Source organism: Calonectris borealis, chromosome 3, assembly GCF_964195595.1.
Source record: "Calonectris borealis chromosome 3, bCalBor7.hap1.2, whole genome shotgun sequence".
Classification (NCBI taxonomy): Eukaryota; Metazoa; Chordata; class Aves; order Procellariiformes; family Procellariidae; genus Calonectris; species Calonectris borealis.
The window spans coordinates 88442908-88465129 of NC_134314.1; the positions used below are offsets into that span (position 1 = coordinate 88442908).

Genomic DNA, 22222 nt, shown 5'->3' on the forward strand with positions numbered 1-22222 from the left:
AAGCTGGGATGCTCCTCGCTTGCAGGATCTGCCTTGGTGTCCGTCAGTTTGACAGTATTTGTCCCGGTTGATAACCCCCTCGCAGACCCCGGCTGCCGGGAGGGGTTGCTGGCCAGCTGAGCCAGCGAGAGCGCAGACTGACAGGATTCGGACCTCGGGGATTACCTCCAGCTAGGGCTGTCGTCGTATGCCGCTGCTGCTCTGCCTTCCCCCCCGAAGATCTCCTCCTGCAAGCCAGCCCCTCCCTGGCAGGAACCTGCGCTCTCCCTGTGCTCTCCGTATGGCCGAGCCACTACGACTCCCCTCCCTCATTACAGATGTCTTTCTCACGGGGAGCATGTCTGTGAACAGACCGCCTTACTTCCAAACAGAAGTTAAAATATAGGCACCCGTGACGATATTCCCATCCTCGCCCCTCTAGTCGCCCGGTGGGAGGTACTGTCAGAATTACAGCTGTTCCTGAGCGGTGGCTTGCTTTGTTTTCTTACATCAGCATCCATTTTCAGTGAGGTCCCAGCAGCGAATGCAGTGCTTGACATGCTCCCAAGCGCCCCATTTGCTTTTTTTTCATTGTACGTTACAGAAGAGGAGCTTTATGTCCAGCACACAAGTAGCTCGTCCGTCTCTGATGTCAGAAGTGACTCAGGCTGATCCTTACACAGCCCTCAACTGTTCTTCAGGAGACCTGAAGACTGCTTAGGTTATTGGGGGGAGCTTTTTTTTTTTAGTGTAGTCTAAATGTACAAAAATAGTGCCTCTGCCAGGTGTTTGTAACGGCCAGTGACATTCCACAGCCGGGGGTTGGTGGTTGGTTTTTTTATTTGTGGTTTTTTTTTAAAGCAGGTGGAAGGAAAGTCTTCATTACTCCTTAGATGGAGTTTAGTCAGAGATGGTGAGAGTTATGCTATGACAGGAGTGGATACAGGCAGGCCTCTGCTTCATGTCTGACTGCCCTGACATGACACTTCAAGTGCTGCATCCCCTAGTATTTAGCTCTTCAGATTTTGTGACCCTGCAGCTGTAGGAGGCCCATACCTCCTGCGCGGTGTCTGGCCAGTGGGGAGAGCTGGGGAGCAGCGCAGGAGCTAAGCTTGGCCCTCCTGAGAGCCCCTTGGGTTTTGCAGTTGTGCAAATGAGGATTGAGGCACCTAAACCACCTGAGTGCTTTCTAACCAGGCAAGAAGCTAGTGGCTCCTCTCCCCTCCACTACCAGTATAGTTAATAGCAATTAAATCATTGAGATGTCCATGGTTCTGCTCCTGCAAAAACTTCCAACCCGTACACCTAAGAATACCCAACCACCCAGTTAAAACAGATGCCGCTGACGGGAGGGAGCGTTGGGAGGAACCTGGGCAATTTGTGCTGCAGAGGCCTGCTCACCGACTATCGAAGCATGGTGGGAGGAGGAGAAACTTTGGGAAGGCCCCTGCCCCTGACTATCCAGCTGAGTGACCAACTCATTTGCCCGTTACCTGGTCATTAGGAGTGACAGATTTGTGGCCATTTAGTCAGAGAACTGCACGTCTCCAGTGATGACTTTGGCATCCAGGCTACGTACAGTGGGGCACACCGGGACTCTGCCAGTATTTGCGCGTTATTTTTATAGCAGTTGAGGCCTGGGTGTAGTCAGGTGGAGAAATGCCTACTTCATCAATCAAGCTGAGGTTCAGCATCTCGCAAAGCACTAACACTGGGTAACTGTGGTGGTGAAAGACACGTAGGCACCCCGAGGCTTTGGGGTGGAAGTATCGGTCTCAAAGCCGCTACAGGCAGGGCTAATGAAAAGGCTTTTTGGGGCTGTAGGTGACATGATGAAAATGGCAGCTTTTGAGTTAGAGGCATGTATGACAGTATGACACTTCCAGGGTGGAAATGTTTTGGAGTTTAGTGGTACAGAATGCTACTGTCTGAAAAGGGGTGCCTAAAACGGAGGACTACCTCGGGATACAGCTGGGCACGCTCACTTCAGTAGTCAGGCAGGAGAGCAGCGGGCGAACGTGCCAGGCTATCGACTGGGCCACCAAGGGCAGCTGCGTAGCAGAGGAATGGGCTGGGTGGGGATGTTGTAAGCCACCCACAACAGCAACAATGCCAGGCGACTTCTTCAGGAGCTGAGTGCTTGGAGGGTTTTTTCCTTTTTAATCCCTGCCTGTACTCTAATGCTGGCCGTACACAGAGGGTTGCTGCAGCACAGAGTAGGTTGCCCCTGGCTGTCACTAACCAGTCACTGACACGGAATTCAAGCTCCAAGGCTTTCTGGAGCCGTAGTTCATTTCCCTCTTGCACTGGTTGCAGACACAACTGTAGCAGCTGGTGTTGGTGTGTGCATTTTTGGGAAAAAAATACCATATTATTGTTTTCAATTAATTCTTTAATGAACTGCAGCTTCATAAATTCTTCTTTTTTAACTCAGCCCTAATTGCCTTATCAACAAAGGAAAAAAAAAAGCAAAACCCTTTAGTCCTCTAATGCAAAACCAGCCAAAGTAGAAAGTTTATTTTTATTTCTGAGGTCATTTACATCTCTTAAGTTCAAATTTTAGAACTCCAGTGGCTTAATTCTAGGTGGCTCCCCCAGCTCCAGTAGAGTTTGATGTCTCGCTCTTAAGTCAGTCCTGAAGTGCTACTGAGGAAGCGCAAACAATAGCTATGCAGGGGCTTCAAGACCACGAATTCACCTTCCCTCCAGGGGCTTCCTGCTGGCACCTGGGCAGCAGCTCCGTTCTGCAGCTGCCCGCCCCGTACACACGCTGTACAATTCACAGGAAGCACTCCGGCCGCGGCACAAACCCGCCGCCTCCTTCCTGGGAAGGCGAAGGGGCAGGATCTTAGCCGCAGCCCAAAACAAGAGCTCAGTTAGTTATTTACTGCGAAACATGAAGGATGGCTAAAGCTCATGGAGATCCTGTTTTTCAGAAATCAAACAGCTCTTGTTCTTGCTACCTGTAAGACTTCTGGTTTTAGACAGAGGCGAGGAGAGCAGCCCGCAGGAAGCGCAGGCTTTGAAACAGCGCTTGTTTACATTGCGTTATCAGTCTTAACCATTTCTGTATTCCTCTTCTAAGAACTCGCCCGCAGGCTGAAGTGACACAAATGAGAAACACCAGCACCGCGACACAGACTGCTTACTTACACGCCCGTCTCTTTCTTCTGTCTTTCAGGTCTGCTCTGCACCCGGCTGAAACTTGGGCTTGTTTGAGGCTCACCCAAAGACACCTCTGCAGAAAACAGGCACGCTTGCTGGCTAATTTCAACTGGTTTCTATTTGTTTTTAACTACAGAATCATAAATATTTTGAAGCATTAGCAGCCTACCAAACTTCCTAGGAGGACAGCTGAGACTTTTCTGAAAAGACTAGGCTTGCAAGCCAGTTTTAACAGCTATTACGTAGTGTGGACTTAATTCATAATTTGCACATTTTTTTATAAAATGTTTTTATCTATTTTTATAATTGACCATAGGTGTCTTATTTACAGACTGAAATACCAATAAACTTAATTGGATTCTTATTTTCCTCGTTCTGTCCTTCTGAATTCAAGGGAAAGCGTGTGCATGGGGAGGAGGGAGGAGAGAGGAGGGGACTGTTTGCAAGTCCTGCACAAGCACGCTGCACTCCTATTTATAAACTTATTACCAGAATCTACCTAGGAACTTTATTTTTATAAGGTATTTGTCACTTTTTATACAAAAGTGAGAGTCCCAACAACTACTTATCCATCAGAAAAGCACAAGAATGATTGAGAAATATTCCATATAATGTGGAAGAATTTCCATGGGGCAGGTTTCCCTTCAAAACGTTCACTGGATAAAGCCTTTAAGAGAAAGGAACCCTTGGTTAGTACAGATCAGCCTTTAAGCGAGGTGCCTGGCTCTCAACGCTGAGTGGTGATGCTAGACTTTTCCACCAGCAAATATTTAGTCTCAGGGATGGGCACCAGCTGAACTTGGCTTCAAATTATTGAACTCAAAACATTTGGAGGATACATTTGGAGAGCTTTTTCCTGGTTAACTGCGCACTTGTGTTTTTAAAAGTTACTTTCCAAATACCAGACTGCTTCAGAAAGAATTTACCTGAATCTTTTGCTAACTAGTGTAGGATAAACTAAGTACATAAGAAAAAAGTTTCTGTATCTGTAATCCTCAGTGTAGTTGTAGAATTGCACTAGTAAAGGGGGGGAAAAAGCGCAAGGAACAGTTCCCCATTAATAAAGCTACCTCAGCCAGCATGAATACATGAAATGTAACAAAAATAGGAGTAACAACACCTGCAATAAGTTACCATTTGCTGGGGGACACAATCTTTCCTTCCCTTGTATTTTAAGAATTATTAGTGGTACAGCCCTAACATCAAAGTGGTTTTTCCTCCCTATTTCAATTTCCTGCCATATTAAACTGCCAAACACATCTGATCGCCTCCCTGAACTGCTTCACCAATATGACAATAAACATGCTTAAAACGGCCTCAGGTCTTTAGGGACAGGAAAGCCCGATGAAGAAAAGTCCTCTCCGATCCAACTCTGGCTTTTCCACAGTAATCAGGCTGACAATTTTTAAAGTGTCACTACTTTATAGATGGTTACACAGGTAAGAATATACATTTATAAATGTAGGAATATGCAAACTTTTTTTTTTAATTTATTTTTTATTATTCCACAGCATAAATCTGGGTTTAAATAGGAGAAAGTGCGTATAGGCTACGTGCGCAAAGGAACTCGGGCACCTAGTCCCAACACTTAGGCTTCACTGAGATCCTGGCCTGAGGTGCAGCTGGACCCTCAACCTTTCTGGACCGGCCTCACCTACCAGGTGGCTTCTGGTGGCTGCCTGCAGAGCACCGCTGCCAGCCACCCGCGGGCACGTTTCATTTCAACAAAGCATCCTGGGCTGTGAGTACATGCCGCTGGAAGGAGGTTTTCGTATCATCCCAGGTGTAGGCTCCATTCGTTACGTTGCTGGGAGTCTAGAAGGAATCAATTTCCCTGCAGCAGCTACTCCACTTTGTAGCAATTAATTAGTCATTAAGCACAGACAGCACCAGGTCTACCTGTCTCATGTTCCCCCCCCTCCGCCCCCGCTCCTGCTTAGGCACACAATGCTTCGTATTGCCAAGTTTACAAGTGTCAGACCAGGCGATCGAGTGCAGGAAATCCCAGGTCCGCAGCCAGAGCGTGACCCCGCGATGCGGGATGCAGCCTGACCAGACAGTCCTGCCGCTGCCGCTGCCGCTGCCGCGGTGAGTCCTGGTCACTGGTCTCCCTGCATCCTGAACTAACGGCTGGCTGGCTGCCTCATGCTCTTCCCTATTACAAGGTGGGGGAGAAAAAAAAGAAGGAAACAAAAGGAAAAAACTGAGACCGGGATGAAGCACCTCTACTCCAGGGAAGCCTTCATGTCCGAGAACTGAGCTGACACCCAGACGACCGACTGCTTTAGGGACACTCAGCCCTCCTGACCGGCTGGTTCAAACGGCCCTGGACCAGCTTGCGGGCTTCAAAGAGTCCCACTCCGAGGTGCCCTGCAAATCCCACCTTCCCATTTTTTCCTCTCCTTACCCTAACACATTACCTAGCTGTGGGATGTGAGGCTATGAATTTCATCAGATGACAAATCACTTAAGTCGTGGGTGTTCTGACAGGAACGTAGCCCTGCGTAATCACTGCTTGAAAAGTGTAACCCAAATTTACTTTTACAAGTGACATACACCTCGCAGAGTTAACATGAACCGCCTGTATGGAAATAGCCTTGGTCCAAAGCACAGATACATCTTGCTTAGTCATAAAAACTTTTTTTTTTTGACAATACTATAACTTAATAATTTACAAGCTGAAACTGATCACCCAGTATTTGAAATACGTCACAGCGAGTTACAGTTATCACTAGGACTTCACAGCAAATAAAACTTGTAACTAAACATGCACAGATCATTATATATACAGTGATAAAAAAATAACGATGTACATTTTCTTGTAAGAAGAAATTAAGTAAATTCTTTGTGCATTTCAGGATTGAAACATCTAACCTATATAAAATTACTTTAAAATATGAAGTAAATATTTAACCCAAAACTTGAGAAATCTTTTGTAATCTGCAATATAGCCTTCTCATTTCAGTTTTTCTTTCTCTGACACAGAACAACTTAGGAATTTTATCCTCTAAGATATTTAATAGTAATGTGCAGATATAAAAAAATACGTCCTTTGTGGCAAGCTTGAACATATATATATATATTTACAAACCTCCAGAACAAATTAGCATTAAAAAACACAGAAGTAGCAGATTGACATAGTGCTTTATTTAAGCTGTCTGTACGAAGGAAAATAATGTGCATCCCTATCATATACGTGTAAAAATACTAAGGATGTACAGTGTACAAAAACAGTTTCTTGTAGTTATTTCACATCCTTGTGGGTCATATACTTAAGGAAATAAACAGTTTAAGTATGACCAACAGTAATACGGTTTCTTGGGTTCATAGTCGTGTCTGCGTAATATCCTTAACCATATGACTAGATCTTGCATGGATCTAATGAAAGAACTAGCAAGGTCAAGAAATGTCACAAACTCTAAAGCTACAGGGAGGTAATTCAATTACCAATTTAGAGGTTTTTATTTAAATAAATACTTTACATTTCATGCTTGCCTGTAATGCACTACCAGGAGCAAGATAAAGAAATTCTACTGTAGACAGTACAAACAGTAGCAGCAAAGTGTGTACATTGAGGTGTAATATATAGACCCTGCAGTTAGTAAGGAAAGACCTTACTTTTGTACTCTAGGAGAAGCACATGGCCCCTGCAAGAACAGTCAGCTTTAAGAAGCCGCAAGTAAAGATGGAAAAAAACGTAAAACAATACTGGAATAAACGTTCTTTAAGCAACAGGAATGTACTGGAAGATGGATTAGTGTGGAAAGCGAAGCTGTGTGCAAAACTGCCAAAATCCAAACAGAAATGACCTATTTCCTCCGAGATGGCTGCAGTACAAGAGGGCATACTGTATGTCATGGAAGTCAGTACAAGCTGGAGTCAAAGCCTGAAATGTACTGTGCTCGAAAGGCTCGCCCAGGCAACCAGCCACCACCTCCTGTCCAAATCCAACCACAACTGCGAACAGCAAAAGAAGAGCTTCTGAAGCTTCTCTCGGCACCGCTCGCCCGTTTGCCTGTCATCTTTCTAACACTGGTAAGAGAGAATCCCCCACCCCCGGGCAGCACGAAGTGGCCGCTGACTCTCTCTGTAGCATAAACTTGATCAGCGATGTTTTGGAAGGCAGACAATACAATGCAGAGTGAAGTCTTAAAAGGTTTTCGAATAATTCACTGACCGCATTCTAACTAGCTAGGCGACGAGCTAACCACAGGGTTTCTTCTGCACGCGAGGAAGGGCTGGCCAGAGGCACGGCGCCAGTCGGTCATTAGCTAGAGGTGCCCTGTGTCAAGAAACTTATTGCTATTACAAGCTGAAAACAGGGGAAAAAACACAGGCAGATAACACAGATTTTGAATCACCATAGTTTTAGTCTGTAAGTACGAGGCCTTTGCAGAGAACTAATTAATGCCCGTCTATTAAGTACTCGGTTATTTCAGTCGCTCGCTCACACCTCTACGCTACCAGTGCAGAACAGGCCTGCAACGCATTTGCTGTGCTCCTCTCCCTCTGTAGAGGGATAATCTCTACACGTGTTTAGTGTTACAAGGTGACAGAATGAGATCCTATGTAGTTAGAATATACATCATGATATATTTCTGACTGATTATCCATCCATTACTAAAGATAAAACACAAAAGGTGAGAAATTGTCTAAATTAGTCTGCGTCTTTAGCTGCCTTGCTAAAATGCCCATCCACCCCTTGACCGTCCCAGCACATGCACTGCCAGCAGTGGGCTTCATGCTAGGGCACTCGACTTTCCACATCAAGAGGCTAAGGCATCCGCGTAGGAACATCTCTCCTTTCAGACTCACCTACTCATTCACACAGCGCAACCAGTAATACTCTGCGATATCACAGTCTTCGTGGGAGCTAACAAGACCCGAACGCAGAGATACTTCAAATGATAATCCCATGGAGTCAGGGTTTTCAGATGTCATCAGCAAGGGCACGTGCGCACTATCCCTGCACGGCGTGATGTCCCCACTCCTAGCACCAAAGGGTTTATTATTAAGATTATCATTGCTGAAGATCAAAGCTAAAGTTTATGCACACGTTCTGTTAGATACAGATCTTCGGAAATGGAAAGACGTTTTCCTATCAGTGGAGCGTTTCTCGTGATGTTTTAAATTCAGTCAATCAGGTACCACGGTTACATGTAACATGCTGGGTTTCGGGAGTCTTTTGGTTGAGGGCAAACCTTACTTGAGAATGGCTGATCCCAGAATTTACTATTTTAATTATTAAAATAAAGTGCTTTTCTTGTAATCGCTGTGGTCTCGTTGTTCAAATGCAATTCCTTCATATAGAACAGAAATTTTCTATTGTGCTGTCAGGCACATTACGTTTATCCTCAATGGAGCACAAGATGTAGCTTTTTTGTCTGTTTGTTTTTAACCCTTTGGCACATGAAGTTGGAATTCCTCACCTCCATTGCCAAACAATTAAAAGACTGTATTTCATTCACAAAAATCTGGTTCTAAGCAGTATGTACAATTTCAGAGCCTTGTTAAAATTTCCACATGGGAGAAAAGTGCATTATTCCCTTCAGCTTGTACAGTCCTTCCATATATTACAAAATTAACTGCTATAAGCCTGTTCTATCTAAGATGTAGCAGCATTTGCAAACATGACACATACAATCCTTATCTCTAAAAATAAATACTACCGCAGTATAACACAAAAAAAAAAAAAAAGAAAAACAAAAAAAAAGAAGAAAAAGAATATTCAGAGTTAAACACCTGGAGAAAAAGCTAATTCACAAACTCAAAATAAAAATGAGTAAGGCAAACACCTGTTTACCTTGGTGCACACATTTTGGTGAAAAGCAATACCATTATGCCTGTCTACATTCTTCAGCCATCACAGGTGATGTATATCATGAAAGAAAAACAAAAGCATGAGAAAGATGTTATCTGGTGCAAATTATAAGACCCCTTAAACAACTTCAACTGCTGCTTTTATGCCTTCATTTCTTGCATGTATAATGTTCGATTCTCCATGATTGCACATGAACCTGGAAGTTCTAAGTGGCAGGCTGGGTGAGCCCAGCCCTTCTGCTTCTTCTGTAGTATCCAACAGTAATTAAAAAATAATATATATATATATTTATATATATCAACAGTTTAAGTCCTTCTCTCAAACAAAATCCAGCCAGATGTTAATGACAGAGACCTGCTTCAAGTAATGATATGCCTAACAAAAACCTTGCATATGTACATCACCACCCCTATGTTTCCTTGTTCTAACCAGCACAAACAGATGCAAGAAAATGTTATAGACTAGTCTTTTTAGACTAATTACAATTTTGATTCATCTTCTGGAAGAAGATAAGCTGGACCAACATGTTTTTTGTTTAGCCTCCACTGTGAGGAAAAATAGATGACTACTTGTGCACAAAGTGTACAATGCTGAAGTCAAGTCATCTACCTTCAAAGAAACTGTTAGTAACTTCTTGACGTTGCTATTATACTGAGACTGTGGGCAGCAGCAACAGCAGGAGAGCGTAGTAGAGAAAATCTCGTATTTCATGCAAAACCAAAATGGATTTTAGGTAGATCTGGGAAAGAAACTTGTTCAATTTGGAATGGTCTCTGAAAGTGCCCCTGCTATCTTAGATAGTATCTAGTACTGGTGGTGATGTTCAGGAATCATTTTCAGTGATAAACCTAAGATGACAGTGAAGCAGCAGAACAAAAATGTTATTCTCGTCCACTTGCAGAGTAGGAAAACTGGGGGAAATGTGGCCGCCTCTCATTGTCCATGCAGTCCATACCATCTTCATCATCTGTATTAAGGGAGAAGTTCAAAACGTCATTATACTTGCAACAAAATTTTATTATTCACCTGATATGCAGTACGTCTTTCAGGGTTCAATGCTGAAGTTAGAGGCTCAAGTTAAAGTAAGACTTTACCCACGTAAGCTTATGCTCATACAGTAGCATGATGCTCACTGAAAGGATAGCTTTGTAATAAGTCACCATTTATTTCAGGGTGGGTTGGTTGGTTGGTTTGTTTTATTATGACTATCACCTGAGAATTTCAATCATTACTACCCATTCTAGGCTAATCAAAACATGCCAGCACATCTAGCTTCTGGTAGCACAGAAGCCGATTGCCTATTGAAGCAGCCAGTTTTCATTGTTTCTTAAGCTGAGTTCAGGAAATTATCATCTTACTGTAGATATCCTCCATTTCGCAGGGGACTAAAAAGAAAAGCAGCTAAAAATGAACAATTCATGCAGGTTCTATGTGTTTCAATTCTTACATATTATTTTTTAGTAAACTATTTATTTTTACAGTATTTACTGGGATCAGAGGAAACATGGACTAAGCCAAATTCATAAATATTTTTATTTACATAATTCCTGCAGTGCCAATGGAAACCAGGCACCAGATGTTGCCTAACTCTGAGAATTTGGATCTACATTCTCCCATGGATTTTTTAACAGTGCTTATCCTTAAAGACCCCTGTTGAAACTGTAATTCTAACGATGTATTTATATGCACCTTTCAGAATTATGTATCTTTTGTATCTTCATATATTCTATATATAACAACTTAAGCGTTAATGCAGGTTTGAACCATTGCTATCATTAGGCTGCTTGACTTAAACAGTGTCTCTCAGTTCTGTAACTTTGAATACAATCTCCCTTTTACACTGTCAATTTAAATTAGGTTAACGTACAGAGCTTCTTTGTTTTGCTGTCAGTTTGATTACCGTAGATACAAAATATAGTTTCAATATTCACTTAGCATGATTTGTAAAACTTTGATATACAAATAACTGGCCTAAATGTTATGAAATTATTTCTGTAACTATAAAAGATCTTTAGTTCAGCAGTAACTACACAGTTACCAACACAGTTGGTAATACACAGTTACCAACCTTCCATCCCTAAAATGCATTTTAACCCCCATTTGCATAATCACATCAGGTAGAGGTGATACCATACTGTAGATAATACAATGTAGATTTTAAAAGAAAAATAATTAAAAATAATTTCCTGTTGCAATACCCAGAAAAGGGAAAACCCCATGTGGTCCTTGAACCACTGCAGTTCACTAAAAATGGCAGCAGTTTTCCAGATCTACCTGGCACAAGAGAAAATTCACCTTTGTGCTGCTGGCGATGCTACTTACCGCAGCCTCAGGTGAGGCAGCCCTGCCAGCTCTCTGGGAGGGCTTCCCACGTCAGCAACGCCGCAGCTGATCTCTACACGGCTGCTGGTCATCACCCCCATTTTATTATTCTTACGACTGGGGTGGGGTTGCAGCCTGTGCTAAGCTTCATGCTGCAGCAGCCACACCACTACCAGAGGCCAAGATAGGTACTTTAGGTAGGTAGGTCTTTTCCTTGCACTGGTACTGATCACCTGCTCTGAACTCAATAAATTTAAAGCTGAAGCCTTGGTAGCATCCACACATTTTGTATTGCTTCAACCTTCGATGGATAAATTACCATTCGCATTGCATGTGTGGAGTTTCAAGAGATCATGACTTTATGATATTGAATCAACAGACTCCAAGTTAATGCGAATTTTAGCAAAATTTGTTCGAATTACAAATGTGACCAAATTCTTCTCAAGAAAGACGGGAGAAGAAAGGGTTATTTTTCTTTCACAGCAGGAAGACTTAAAATCACTTAAATGACTGTTCAAACACTACAAATGCAAAATCCAGAAAATACTCCAGGTCTGTATACCAACAGAAAACTGCAGCTAAACCTGGGAATCCTAAAACACCAAAAAATGAGCTAGCTCTATAAACAGGTAATCAACCTTAACTATAGCCTTTATTGTCTACCTTTGTGATCCTCCTTCCCCATCCCCGACTTAAAAAAAAAAATTATCTCACTTAGAAAAGAAATTCATTCAAGAACTCAGCAGCAAGATTTTAATTGGCTTGGTAAGGAACTCTGTTAAGCCCTAGCGTGGCCGATCAGGTCATGATTCTTGTGTGTATAGCAGAGGATGACAAAAATACAAACTGTGGTAAAATTACGTTCACTCAACAAAGAAAGTCTGTGCAAGGCCCAGTGTAGTGATTATATCTATATTAATAACTTCTTTCAGAGCTCTTCTGAAGCACAGGACTTGACCGGAAATTTCATTTTCCAGTAATTGATATCTACACAAGAGACATCCACTTATCTCTGGCAGGTCTTTTTTTTTTTTTTCTTCTGGTCTTCAAAGTATTTTAAAATATGCCTAACTCACTAAACCTAGACAACCCACTGAAGCCACTAGCAGTGTCCACACGCTTAAAGCAGGGTCCGTGTTCCAAGTACTTTGCTGAACTGGGACTTTAACTGCCAACCAGGAAACATTTAAAGCTGCTGTTTTCCCTTATTTAAAAAGAAAAAAAAACCCAAAACTCAACCCAGAGTGATCTAATATTCTAAGCTTTGTAATTACTCCTTCTTTAAAAGAACACTGTCATTGAGAGTTACTCGTACACACTTCCACATGAAGATTTTTACCGTAACGGTGAGAATAGCTTTTCCATTCAAACAGAAAAAACCTTACAGAGTGCTTCATTATAAACTGATTATTTTTAAGTTATGCTTATGCATTATTTCCGACTTACATTTTTCAGGCGGTGTTATTGTAATAGTCTGAGCTGTAAATTCTTCATCAAAATACCTGGTGTCTGTCTCAGATGTCACTTGAGGTTTAAAAGGAGGTACAAGCTGAAAGGGACCAAGAAACAAAATGAAATTACTCTACCTGAAGCCAGCCAAATTGCTACCAGGAAAACGAGTAAGTTGTTCTTTTTCCCTACACCCCAAATCAAATGAGTAGGTCTGTGGAGAGGCAGCTGAGTCTCTAACTTCTAGTAAGAGACAGAAGCCATTAGAGTCAATCCCAAAACTACTAGTTCAGAATCTAGCCAACAGCGCAACACGGCTAAACTCCAAGTATCACTCTCACATGACTTGTTTCCAAATCCATGTTGAAAACTGCCACCCAGTTCTTTTCATGTTTTCCTCTCACAGAGGCTATATTACACTGAGAGCTGGTAATGTGAAAGCCGTGTTAGGTGTAGAAAGATACCTTCACTGTACCTTGCAATATGAGAACCACACCGGAATGCTGAATGGAAAACATACAACAGCAGAGGGGTATTTGAGGTAAAGGTTTTGGGCATTGTACGATAAATGCTTAAGGAGCTAACATATATAAACTCAATGTCACAAGAATCTTCCGGGTATAAATCCATTTACATCCAGTGTTTAAAAACAAAGTATTCTGTTCTATTGTACCAATTCCTGCACTTTTATGAAAATTATTTTTGTATGCGTCCTGGCCATTCCAATCAATTCTGCACTATTAAAACAGATTTCCAAAGTTGTATGTACCCCCTGCAAAGCAGCCACACAATTCCTAAGCACAGAGTTACCGCAGTGGAACATTCCAGACTGCCACTTTTCTCATTTTTCTGTCTCAGAGAAGAACACTCAAAAAGTCAAAAAAAAAGGAAAAAGAAGATTACATGAAGCCAAGTAATGCACTCAAGGCCAAGTGACCACCACTGCACATCCTTTTAAAAGACACTTTCACAGTTCTCAGCAACTGAACTAAACATTACATAAATTCAGTATGAAAAAAATCCATTAGATAACAGGTTATTATAACAATTTTACTACTTTCCCAATTGGGATCATTTTTCCAGATCAGAAATAGAAAATGCCATTTCACAAGAACTAGAACTTTTCATATGAAAATACAAGCTTAAGAAAAATTTTCTTGTTTCTCAAGTCAAGGACAAGAAACAATGTCTTTCCAATGGTGCAATACACATCTCCAGTAGAACAAACCACTCTTACTATGAAGTAAACCAGAGACCTTTCATGCTACAACTACCATGTGAAGCGAAGGAGAAAATGCTCACTCTGCAGTCTTTAACAACTGTGATTTAGGTCAAAGTAGTGAATGAAAAACAAAAGGATGGGCAGGGTAAGACCATAATATATAGCAACATATGGATCTGCAACTGGAGAGGAAAAAGATAATGCATTAGCTGACAAGTGTCTTCCTCAAAAAGTTACTGGCTAATTACTGGTTTAGTCAGGGGTTTTTTCCTTCTTTTTTTTCATCCACTGAAATGAACAGGCCTCACTACAACTTTAGATCACCCCCTTGTTCTCTCCACCTTCTGACGTAGCAATGGTTATGAAAATACTTTGAGAACTTCATTTTAGGAAGAGAAGAACAGTATTAAATGACTCCTAAGGAACAAATAATTACAATAATAATTTCAATCAGGTATGAAAAACACCATTAGAACAAAATTGATCAATCATGGGTGACGGGAAGAAGTTGGTGCTCCAATTCGATGCTCAGTAGCTAGGCTTAATAGAAAACGGTTTATCAATAACATCCAGTAAGTCAGCTGATGAAACTTCCAGTTATGCCAGAAGTTTAGCTATCTGGGGAGGTGAAACAAGTAAAACACACAAAACTCCAGGCTGTAACCAGAAGGGAGGAACCCAATGCAAATTTATGTCACTGGTGTTTTGAGATTCATCCGTCTTACAGCAGTACCTGTCATATTCTGGACATTAAAAGCAGTCGGAAACTTCAGTGACTGCAAAAACAAACCATGCAGGCATGTGGCTCTCCACAACAGCTTACGCTGGTATTTATACAAGCTATACCCTCACATACACCAACCATCCCCTACAGCCTATGGGAAAGAGGAAATGGCAGCTGAGATTAAGACGCACAGATACAACTCAACAGAGAGCAGCAGGAAGGTTTCTTAATTCTTTCCATACACTTTGCCTCCTTCCCTCACAGCATCATTTCCACCAGCACGGCTGTGAGGACACCCAGAACTGGGGATCACTCCTTTCAACCTGCTCTACCCCACCGACAGCAAACCAACTGCAGCTAAAGCCTCGTGGACATCCCACTGCAGACTGATCTGCCACCAAAGGCACACCTCCCCCTTCCCCAAGTAAATTATTTCTCTGACCTTCATATAATTGTTGGCATACTTGCAAGACACACTCCCAATTCTAATGGGAGAACCTCTAAAATAATTTACTGGTTCCTGCAGAATTCTTGTCAAGAAATGAGGAACCGGCACACGGAGCTCACGCATCGCCTCCAGAAGAAAATGAGAGAAATGCAGTAAGAAATCCTTTCCTAACAATCTTTCAGACAAAGCAGAAGCACAGAGTATAGCATAAATGATGCGTGCAAGTGTACGCAGAGGGACGCGGTACTTCAACACCACATTCAGGAGACTGGAGACAGAGCCATTCGAGACAGATTTTGTAAGCCATGTCTCCAACACGCCAGGCCACGCTACAGAAACTTGGCAATCATCTTTCTGGAGAGGTGCCACCTTTGTTCATTAATTGTCAGATTTTATTTTAAAACAGAAAGCAAAATCTCCGCAAATTTCAGCTGCAACGACACCGTTAGAAAGATAAATAAGCTGCAACTGCTGCAGAGATAACCACTTAGATTGACACAGAGCCTGAATAAGAACTCAGAAGCTTCTCCATACATCCCAAGGGAGACTGAGGCTGAGGCTCAATGACAAAGAACAAAACACCCAACATTAACTACAGCTCTGATGATCACAACATGAAGATGCCTCTCTACACCCAGCAGCATTTCATGTTTAGTGCCACAAGGAAATGGTATCCAGCTGCTATCGCCACAGCTTTTCCCCACTTCTGACCTGAGGAGTTAAAAGTCCAAGAGTAATGTGAGCACTGCAAGGCACACCCAGCAACCTGCGTCCAAAAGGAGGAAAATAAGCTTTTGTTAAGCACAGGCTTTGTCAGTCTGTGTGAAAATCACACTGCTCAGTCCCAGCTGCCAAGCTTTAGTATGGGACAATTTTCCTTCTCTAGTGGTTTTGTGCAAATTCAGGCAGAACACACTCAAACCAGACAGGAGACTGCACGTTCAGCACCCAGCAATTTACTCTAAGGACCAGAAATACAGATTTTCTCTGTTCATGCGTTACACACACACGTGTGTGCGCATGTGTGTGTACAAACAAAGAAATAAAAGTCTAAACTCTGTGTGAGTTCACTGACTGTAAGAGTTGATGTTCAAGACAAAATCCAATTTCACACCCATCTGTCAAGCTGAATCTGCCCCGGCCATTTCCAAGGCTTGGTGTTAGAAATGACAGCAGCAGCAGTATCAAATTCTTAGTGTCTTTATTATCTCTAGTGAATGGCATTTCCATTTGGCATCCATCGAGAGCAGTGTGAGAGAAACACCACTGTTTTTCCACAGTTCAAGACCTGGGAAACTTGCCACCCATCTCTCCGGGGAAGGAAAGGGGCAGGTACAGTACCTGACCGTGACAGTCACACAGAGATGAGCAGACAGGCTGCATCCTACACCTTGAGCTTTCTCATGCTTAGTGAACAGCTACACAAATACTTCAGTATGAGAGAAAATATGTAACATTATTTGCTCAAAGATAATCTGACAGGAATCATTTGTCTTGGTGTTGTATAGGAAGTGGCTGAAGCTACTTCAAAGTAACTGTGATGCACTTTGTGATCTGCCAAATGAAAGATATAATGCTTAAGGAACATCAACCTGATCTTCCTTCTTTTAATTTAAAGGGAATTTTCCTTCCAATGAACTCAAAATTAACACTACTGTAAGAATCTCATCCACCACCAGACTGCAGCTGAACAGTACTCTGAGATAAAGCGTGAAAGGAGTAAGAGGAGCAGCTATACACCACCCCCACTGAATTATTCATTTAAATAAACTAGATAACTAGATTATAATCTCAAAACTCCCAAACACACTAATTCTTTACGTATCATATAAATACTAGAGAGTGAGCACTGTTGTTCAATCTCAGGTTTCATTCATAAGGAATAACTATTTGAATCTTACTTACGGTTCAACTTCAGTATGACATTCCAAGTTGTCCAATTAAAAAAAATCACTGCCGCATTCCAACATGTATGCCTCTTCCTTATTAATAAATTACAATGTATGAGATGAACTCTGCTTTTCTCACAGCTTATGTATTCTGAAAATTTATTATAAAAATAACTACAAAACAGGTATTTCAATAATGTCTTGTACTGTCATCATATGCTGTATTTCAACAATTTCCATCTAGTTTATTATTCAAGTTTGACATCTGTCAAAAACTGTCAAATGTTACAGTTCTTTCTGACTATGAAAGTTAATTAAGTATTGGTAATTAAGTGTTCATGATTTGATGTCCAGAAATCAAACCTTCATCTACCTTAAACTGTCCTGGAGAACCAAAACTGCAAGAGACAGCTTAGCCAAATCAGACTGGTGGAAAAAATAAATTATACTGTGAGAAGAGAATGGGGTCACATCACTGAAATATGCCTTTGTATTTCATCACAAGCATGCTAAGCTGGAACTGCTGAGAACATGTCACAATTCACAGACAGACTTCTCAACTCAAAAAAAAAAAGTACTTGTATTAACAAACTAGCTAACTTACTAAATGACGTTCCAAGTAAAAATACTATCACATAAACTGTAATTCATTAACTTACAAAATAAAACATTTTAAAAGGACACTAGCAAAGCTTGTCTCAAAATTTTACAATTTTCTGATGTGTATCTGTTAATACATGTTCCTCATTTATACATCTTTTAAGCTGCCGTCATAGCAAATGCTTGCTGCACAGATACTAACAACACAGAACCTTAGTTCAGTCTTTCAACATCAGATCCTCAAGAACAAGATTTTAATTAAAAATATGTAAGTCTTAAAATACTGATTTTCCTTTCCTAAGAATATTTTTTTCCTTTTTCTGATATTAGCTCAGTTACCAAAGGAAACAGGAGCTGATGAGTTTACACACTCTGTCAGTCTGTACATCCTTCCCTAAAAAATTCTCAATGGCTGGGCAAATGCGCTATGACGGAGAAAAGACTAGGCACATATACACTTCCCACAGAATTTCTGAATCTAGTTTACTGAACAGAAGAGAGACATCCCTGTCGATCCCCCCCAAACTAGAGTTTCCACTGAAGAAAAGACAGTAATTTGAGTTGAGCTTCAAGCCAGTCAGTAAGCATTCATGTAGGGACTGGTTCATGCCCATACCCAGCCCAGAAGCAGGCAGCCTGCTGCCCAGCCAGCAGTCGCAGCACGGCCAGGAGCTGGAAATACCCCGTGGACCCTGGCAGGACACTGCATGTGGTGGTCCTAGGCAGGGGGAGGAGGAAGAGCTGGGATTCCAGTGGTGGAAGGACACACAACACCAATCCACATGAAGGCAGGCCCATGGACAAACTCTGTTTTCCAAGTGGTACAATGCTGATACAATGGACAGAGAGAAACCACAACCCTCAGGACTACAGCAACAAGTTTAAGAAGCAGACACCCTTATGTATATTTTCCTCCCCGTAAATTCAAGCAGCTGGGGGAAGGGGTGGTAATCAACCACTAGGTCTGCCCACGTACTTTAAAGTATCACTGGGAACACAATGAAAAGATCAGACTGGTTAGCAGTTTTCTGATCTTTTTACTACTTCGCATGGCAACAACACAAAAGCAAGTAACGAGGGTCATTTCTACAGGCTTTGTTGCACTGCAGATAATTGTACAAAAATAGTACGACTCAAATAGCAACGGCCGAAAACCAGATGTTGGTATTTTCCTATTTTCCTATTTCCCTCCTGCCCTTTCCCTTAAAATCTGATACACAAAAGTACTTAAATGTGCATTTAAGATTATAGTTATATTGTAGATTTTGCCAGGCCTGAACTCAGGGCTTCAATCATGGGATTTTATCATCTGCTGTTGTTGTGTCTTAAGTAAAGCAAAGGTAGTCACAGCTGAAGGGTAAGGAAGAGCTTCTTGCAGCTGTCAGACTTCATGCTGAAAGTCGCTGCCTCCACATGAGAGAGGTGCCTTCGCAAGTACTGCACTTGCAGCAAAGTCAGACACCACAGCTTTAACCATTACTGCCACTTGCCCCTGCTCCCTTCCCAGTACTAACAAATAAATTTGTTAGCACTCCCCAATTGCTTCAGGAACAATCGGAGGTATTATCAGAAATCAGAAGGAGATATATGTATCTCAGCCCAAATTCCCATACGGTTTCTTTCTTCTTCTTTCATCCATATTACATGCAGGAGGAAAGCCAGGCTTCGCTAAAAGGTTTGGATCTCCTTTGACATGTGGCTACCTGAGTGCTTCAAGCTGCAAGCCTGAAGACACACCCAAATTCCTACCTTTAAATTAATGCCCATGTGGTTTTTGTTCAGTGAAAGACCCTAGACAGAACATCCAACAACTTAAGAATATTTCTGCAACCCAAACAAAAATATGCTAAAACAATTCTTAAATGAGTAACAGAGAAATTTCAAAAAGCTTCCTGATTCTAGCTAAAAATAAAACAAATATTTTATTTAGAAGTATATGGGCTTTTGAAGTCTTCAGAGTTTGCCAGACTACTCAATTTCTCATACTCAGGCACAGAGATAAAAACTCATCAGGGCTGAGACGATCACAGGAAGAACCTGGCACAGGCTGCTCTCTTTCATATGCCCTCATGGTTTTTCTGCCAAAAATAAATACATCTGATCACAAATGCTAACTACTATACATTTTTCATTTAAAGGCAACGACCTTCTCTGCTCCAGTGTGCCATACAACATTTTATTATCATTCTGTAGTATCAAATTAGTTTAATTAGTTAGCAGTATCAGAGAGCTAATAATTCTATTTGACCATTTGGATCCATTTGACCTGACAGAGCTACTGTTGTTGCATGAAATACTCCAAGTTTACAGACATATAATCGTGTCTCTAATCACACGTGAAGTAAAGTGATAACCTAGTAAGTACAGAGATGTACTTAACCTCTAGTAACAATGATAAAACTAGTGGCACAGGAGCATAGTGTGCACACGCACAAAACTATCCCCCAGCAACTACTTGGCATACACATGATTTTTTGGTTTCCATTACTCTGAATGTGAACTTCAGTTCTTTCATTGCTAAGAGAAACAGACTCCTGAAATGTAGCCAGAAAATTACAGTTTCATGGTGCATAAACCTCAGGCAAGAATACTGTGAAATATTTTTACTATGCAAATAATTATATCAACTATCAATTTCACCAAGTGACCCTACTGCTGAAGACTATACTACTAATAATAAACAGCAACAGAAGCAAGCACAGAATAAATCTATTTGAAAATCAAATTTGTTTGATGCACATTCCTCCTGAGTTATTTTAGAATACCAAAACCTCAAAAATATTCATATAAGCATTCTAATAAACATACTCAGTGAAAGTTCATTAACCTTATTATTATGTTTGAAGTTTGTATTTCAGAGCACAGTCTTACTCTGCATACTTCAGAACTGATAAGACTGCATGTGCAGAAGGAACAACTGGATATTTTAACCAACGAGACAAATGGCTTTGTAATAGGAACAAAACTATTTTTTAATTAAACAGAAAAACATACTGTCAGAAGTCATTTTCATGAGTTATTTTTCCATAAAGAGCACTTCGAGTGCCAATACTGCACAAAAGCAATTCCTATGATCACTGAAGTTAACTGTTCAACTGAGGAAATTCAATTGATTTTTTTACTGGCAAATTTAGTTTCTCAAAGCAACAGTGGACAGAGTAAACAATGAATGAGTACAATTTCTCCAGTTGTAATACTCCAATAAGCCATATCCAAGAGCATAAAAGCAAAATACCTGCATTTATATGTTTATATATATTTTTATTTATTTATATAAATTGATATAAATTTTTATTTCTATATATATCTGCAAAATACCTCCTTTTATTTTAATAGCTCAGAATAAGATCTTGACTAAAAGACATTTGCCATGTTGATTTGGAAACACTCAAAGCACACACTTAAAAATTAAGAGTATCTATATTTTCGTAACTCAATATCATGTTAAACACAGTGTAGAATTGAGAGCTCCATTTCTAATGTAAAATAATTAAGAAATCTTTTTCAACAGAGCAAGAGTAATGTAACAGCTTTTTCTTTCTCACCCACCCCTAGCACATTGCAATCCAATCGATTGTAGTGGTTTTTTTATGCTCCAGAAAGGTCCTCAACTTGTATTTTTAGATTTTATCCTTGAAGTGCTTCTCTACAATGTCCTTACATAACCACCAGTGGTTGAGCTCATAAAGTAACCTGATTAATATACTACTTCTGATTATTTATTTCAGAGTTTCTTGAAACCTCATGATACTGCCAGGGAAAAATCACACTCGTAGCAAGTAACTTCAGAGTACCATATTTTGTATCATCATATACAGGCTCTTATTTCAATTCCGGTATTTGTCAGAGAAGTACCACACCAGCAACCACACGTTTTTAAAATCCCAGTTCAACAACAACTGAAAAAACAGTTTGTATCATTGACATTGTAGCATAAACATATTCTGCTCATTCGTATGTCTTCCATTTTCCTTTTATTTGAACAAAGCAAAAAAAGGAGAAGAATCTATCTTTTAAAATTACGCAGCTCAACTGGCAAATTAACATTGTAAAACAGTTGGGGGGAAAAAAAAAGACTTTATCAAAATAGAAGGGGTTTATAGCAACAAGTAAATTCTTACACAAGTACTGAGATAAAATCAGCTTCTGTATATAAAACAACGTAAGTCAAATTGAGTTTCACTACTGAGTAAGATAAATTCATTTTCTAAAATCATCCCCAAAGTGTTGATCATTACAGGAATAGGACTGGGTTTAGAGAAAACTGTTCCAATTGAATTCCCAGTACTCGCTTTCTCCACAAGCTGTTTTGGCTCAGTATTCTAATGCTATTTTAATTTTCTTAGATATCTCTTTAAAAATAAGTTTGAAAAAGATTTCTACTTAAACACAAACAATCAGAAAGTAGATTTTTGCTATGAGACCCTTCCAATCACTTCATTTTCCTATTTTCATAAAACAACTTTTCAATAAAAGGCAGAAATAAAAACACAATTCAGGATAAACGTCCATTACATTTTCTCACATTATCTTGAGTCATACACCTACTTTTCTCTTGAAGGCCCAGGAAGAAAAAAGGAAAGGAAAAGATTTGGACATTTAC

The 22222-nt window shown here is 40.7% G+C and overlaps 2 protein-coding genes across 15 annotated transcripts in view; one reads left to right on the top strand and one right to left on the bottom strand.

Annotated features, from left to right (window-relative positions):
• Positions 1-4630, top strand: part of SDCCAG8 (SHH signaling and ciliogenesis regulator SDCCAG8) — a 118411-nt gene extending 113781 nt beyond the window's left edge. For all 14 annotated transcript variants that reach the window (XM_075146549.1, XM_075146550.1, XM_075146557.1 and 11 more), the window contains one exon: positions 3161-4630. The gene's annotated coding sequence lies outside the window, so the exon portion shown is untranslated. The remainder of the gene's footprint in view (positions 1-3160) is intronic.
• Positions 4631-6582: 1952 nt separating this feature from the next.
• AKT3 (AKT serine/threonine kinase 3) overlaps positions 6583-22222 on the bottom strand; it is a 155985-nt gene continuing 140345 nt past the window's right edge. Inside the window, exons 13-14 of the mRNA XM_075146562.1 lie at positions 12734-12836; positions 6583-9932 (exon numbers count right to left, since the gene is read on the bottom strand). Coding sequence (XP_075002663.1) covers positions 9847-9932; positions 12734-12836 — 189 coding nt within the window. The 3' untranslated portion in view covers positions 6583-9846. The remainder of the gene's footprint in view (positions 9933-12733; positions 12837-22222) is intronic.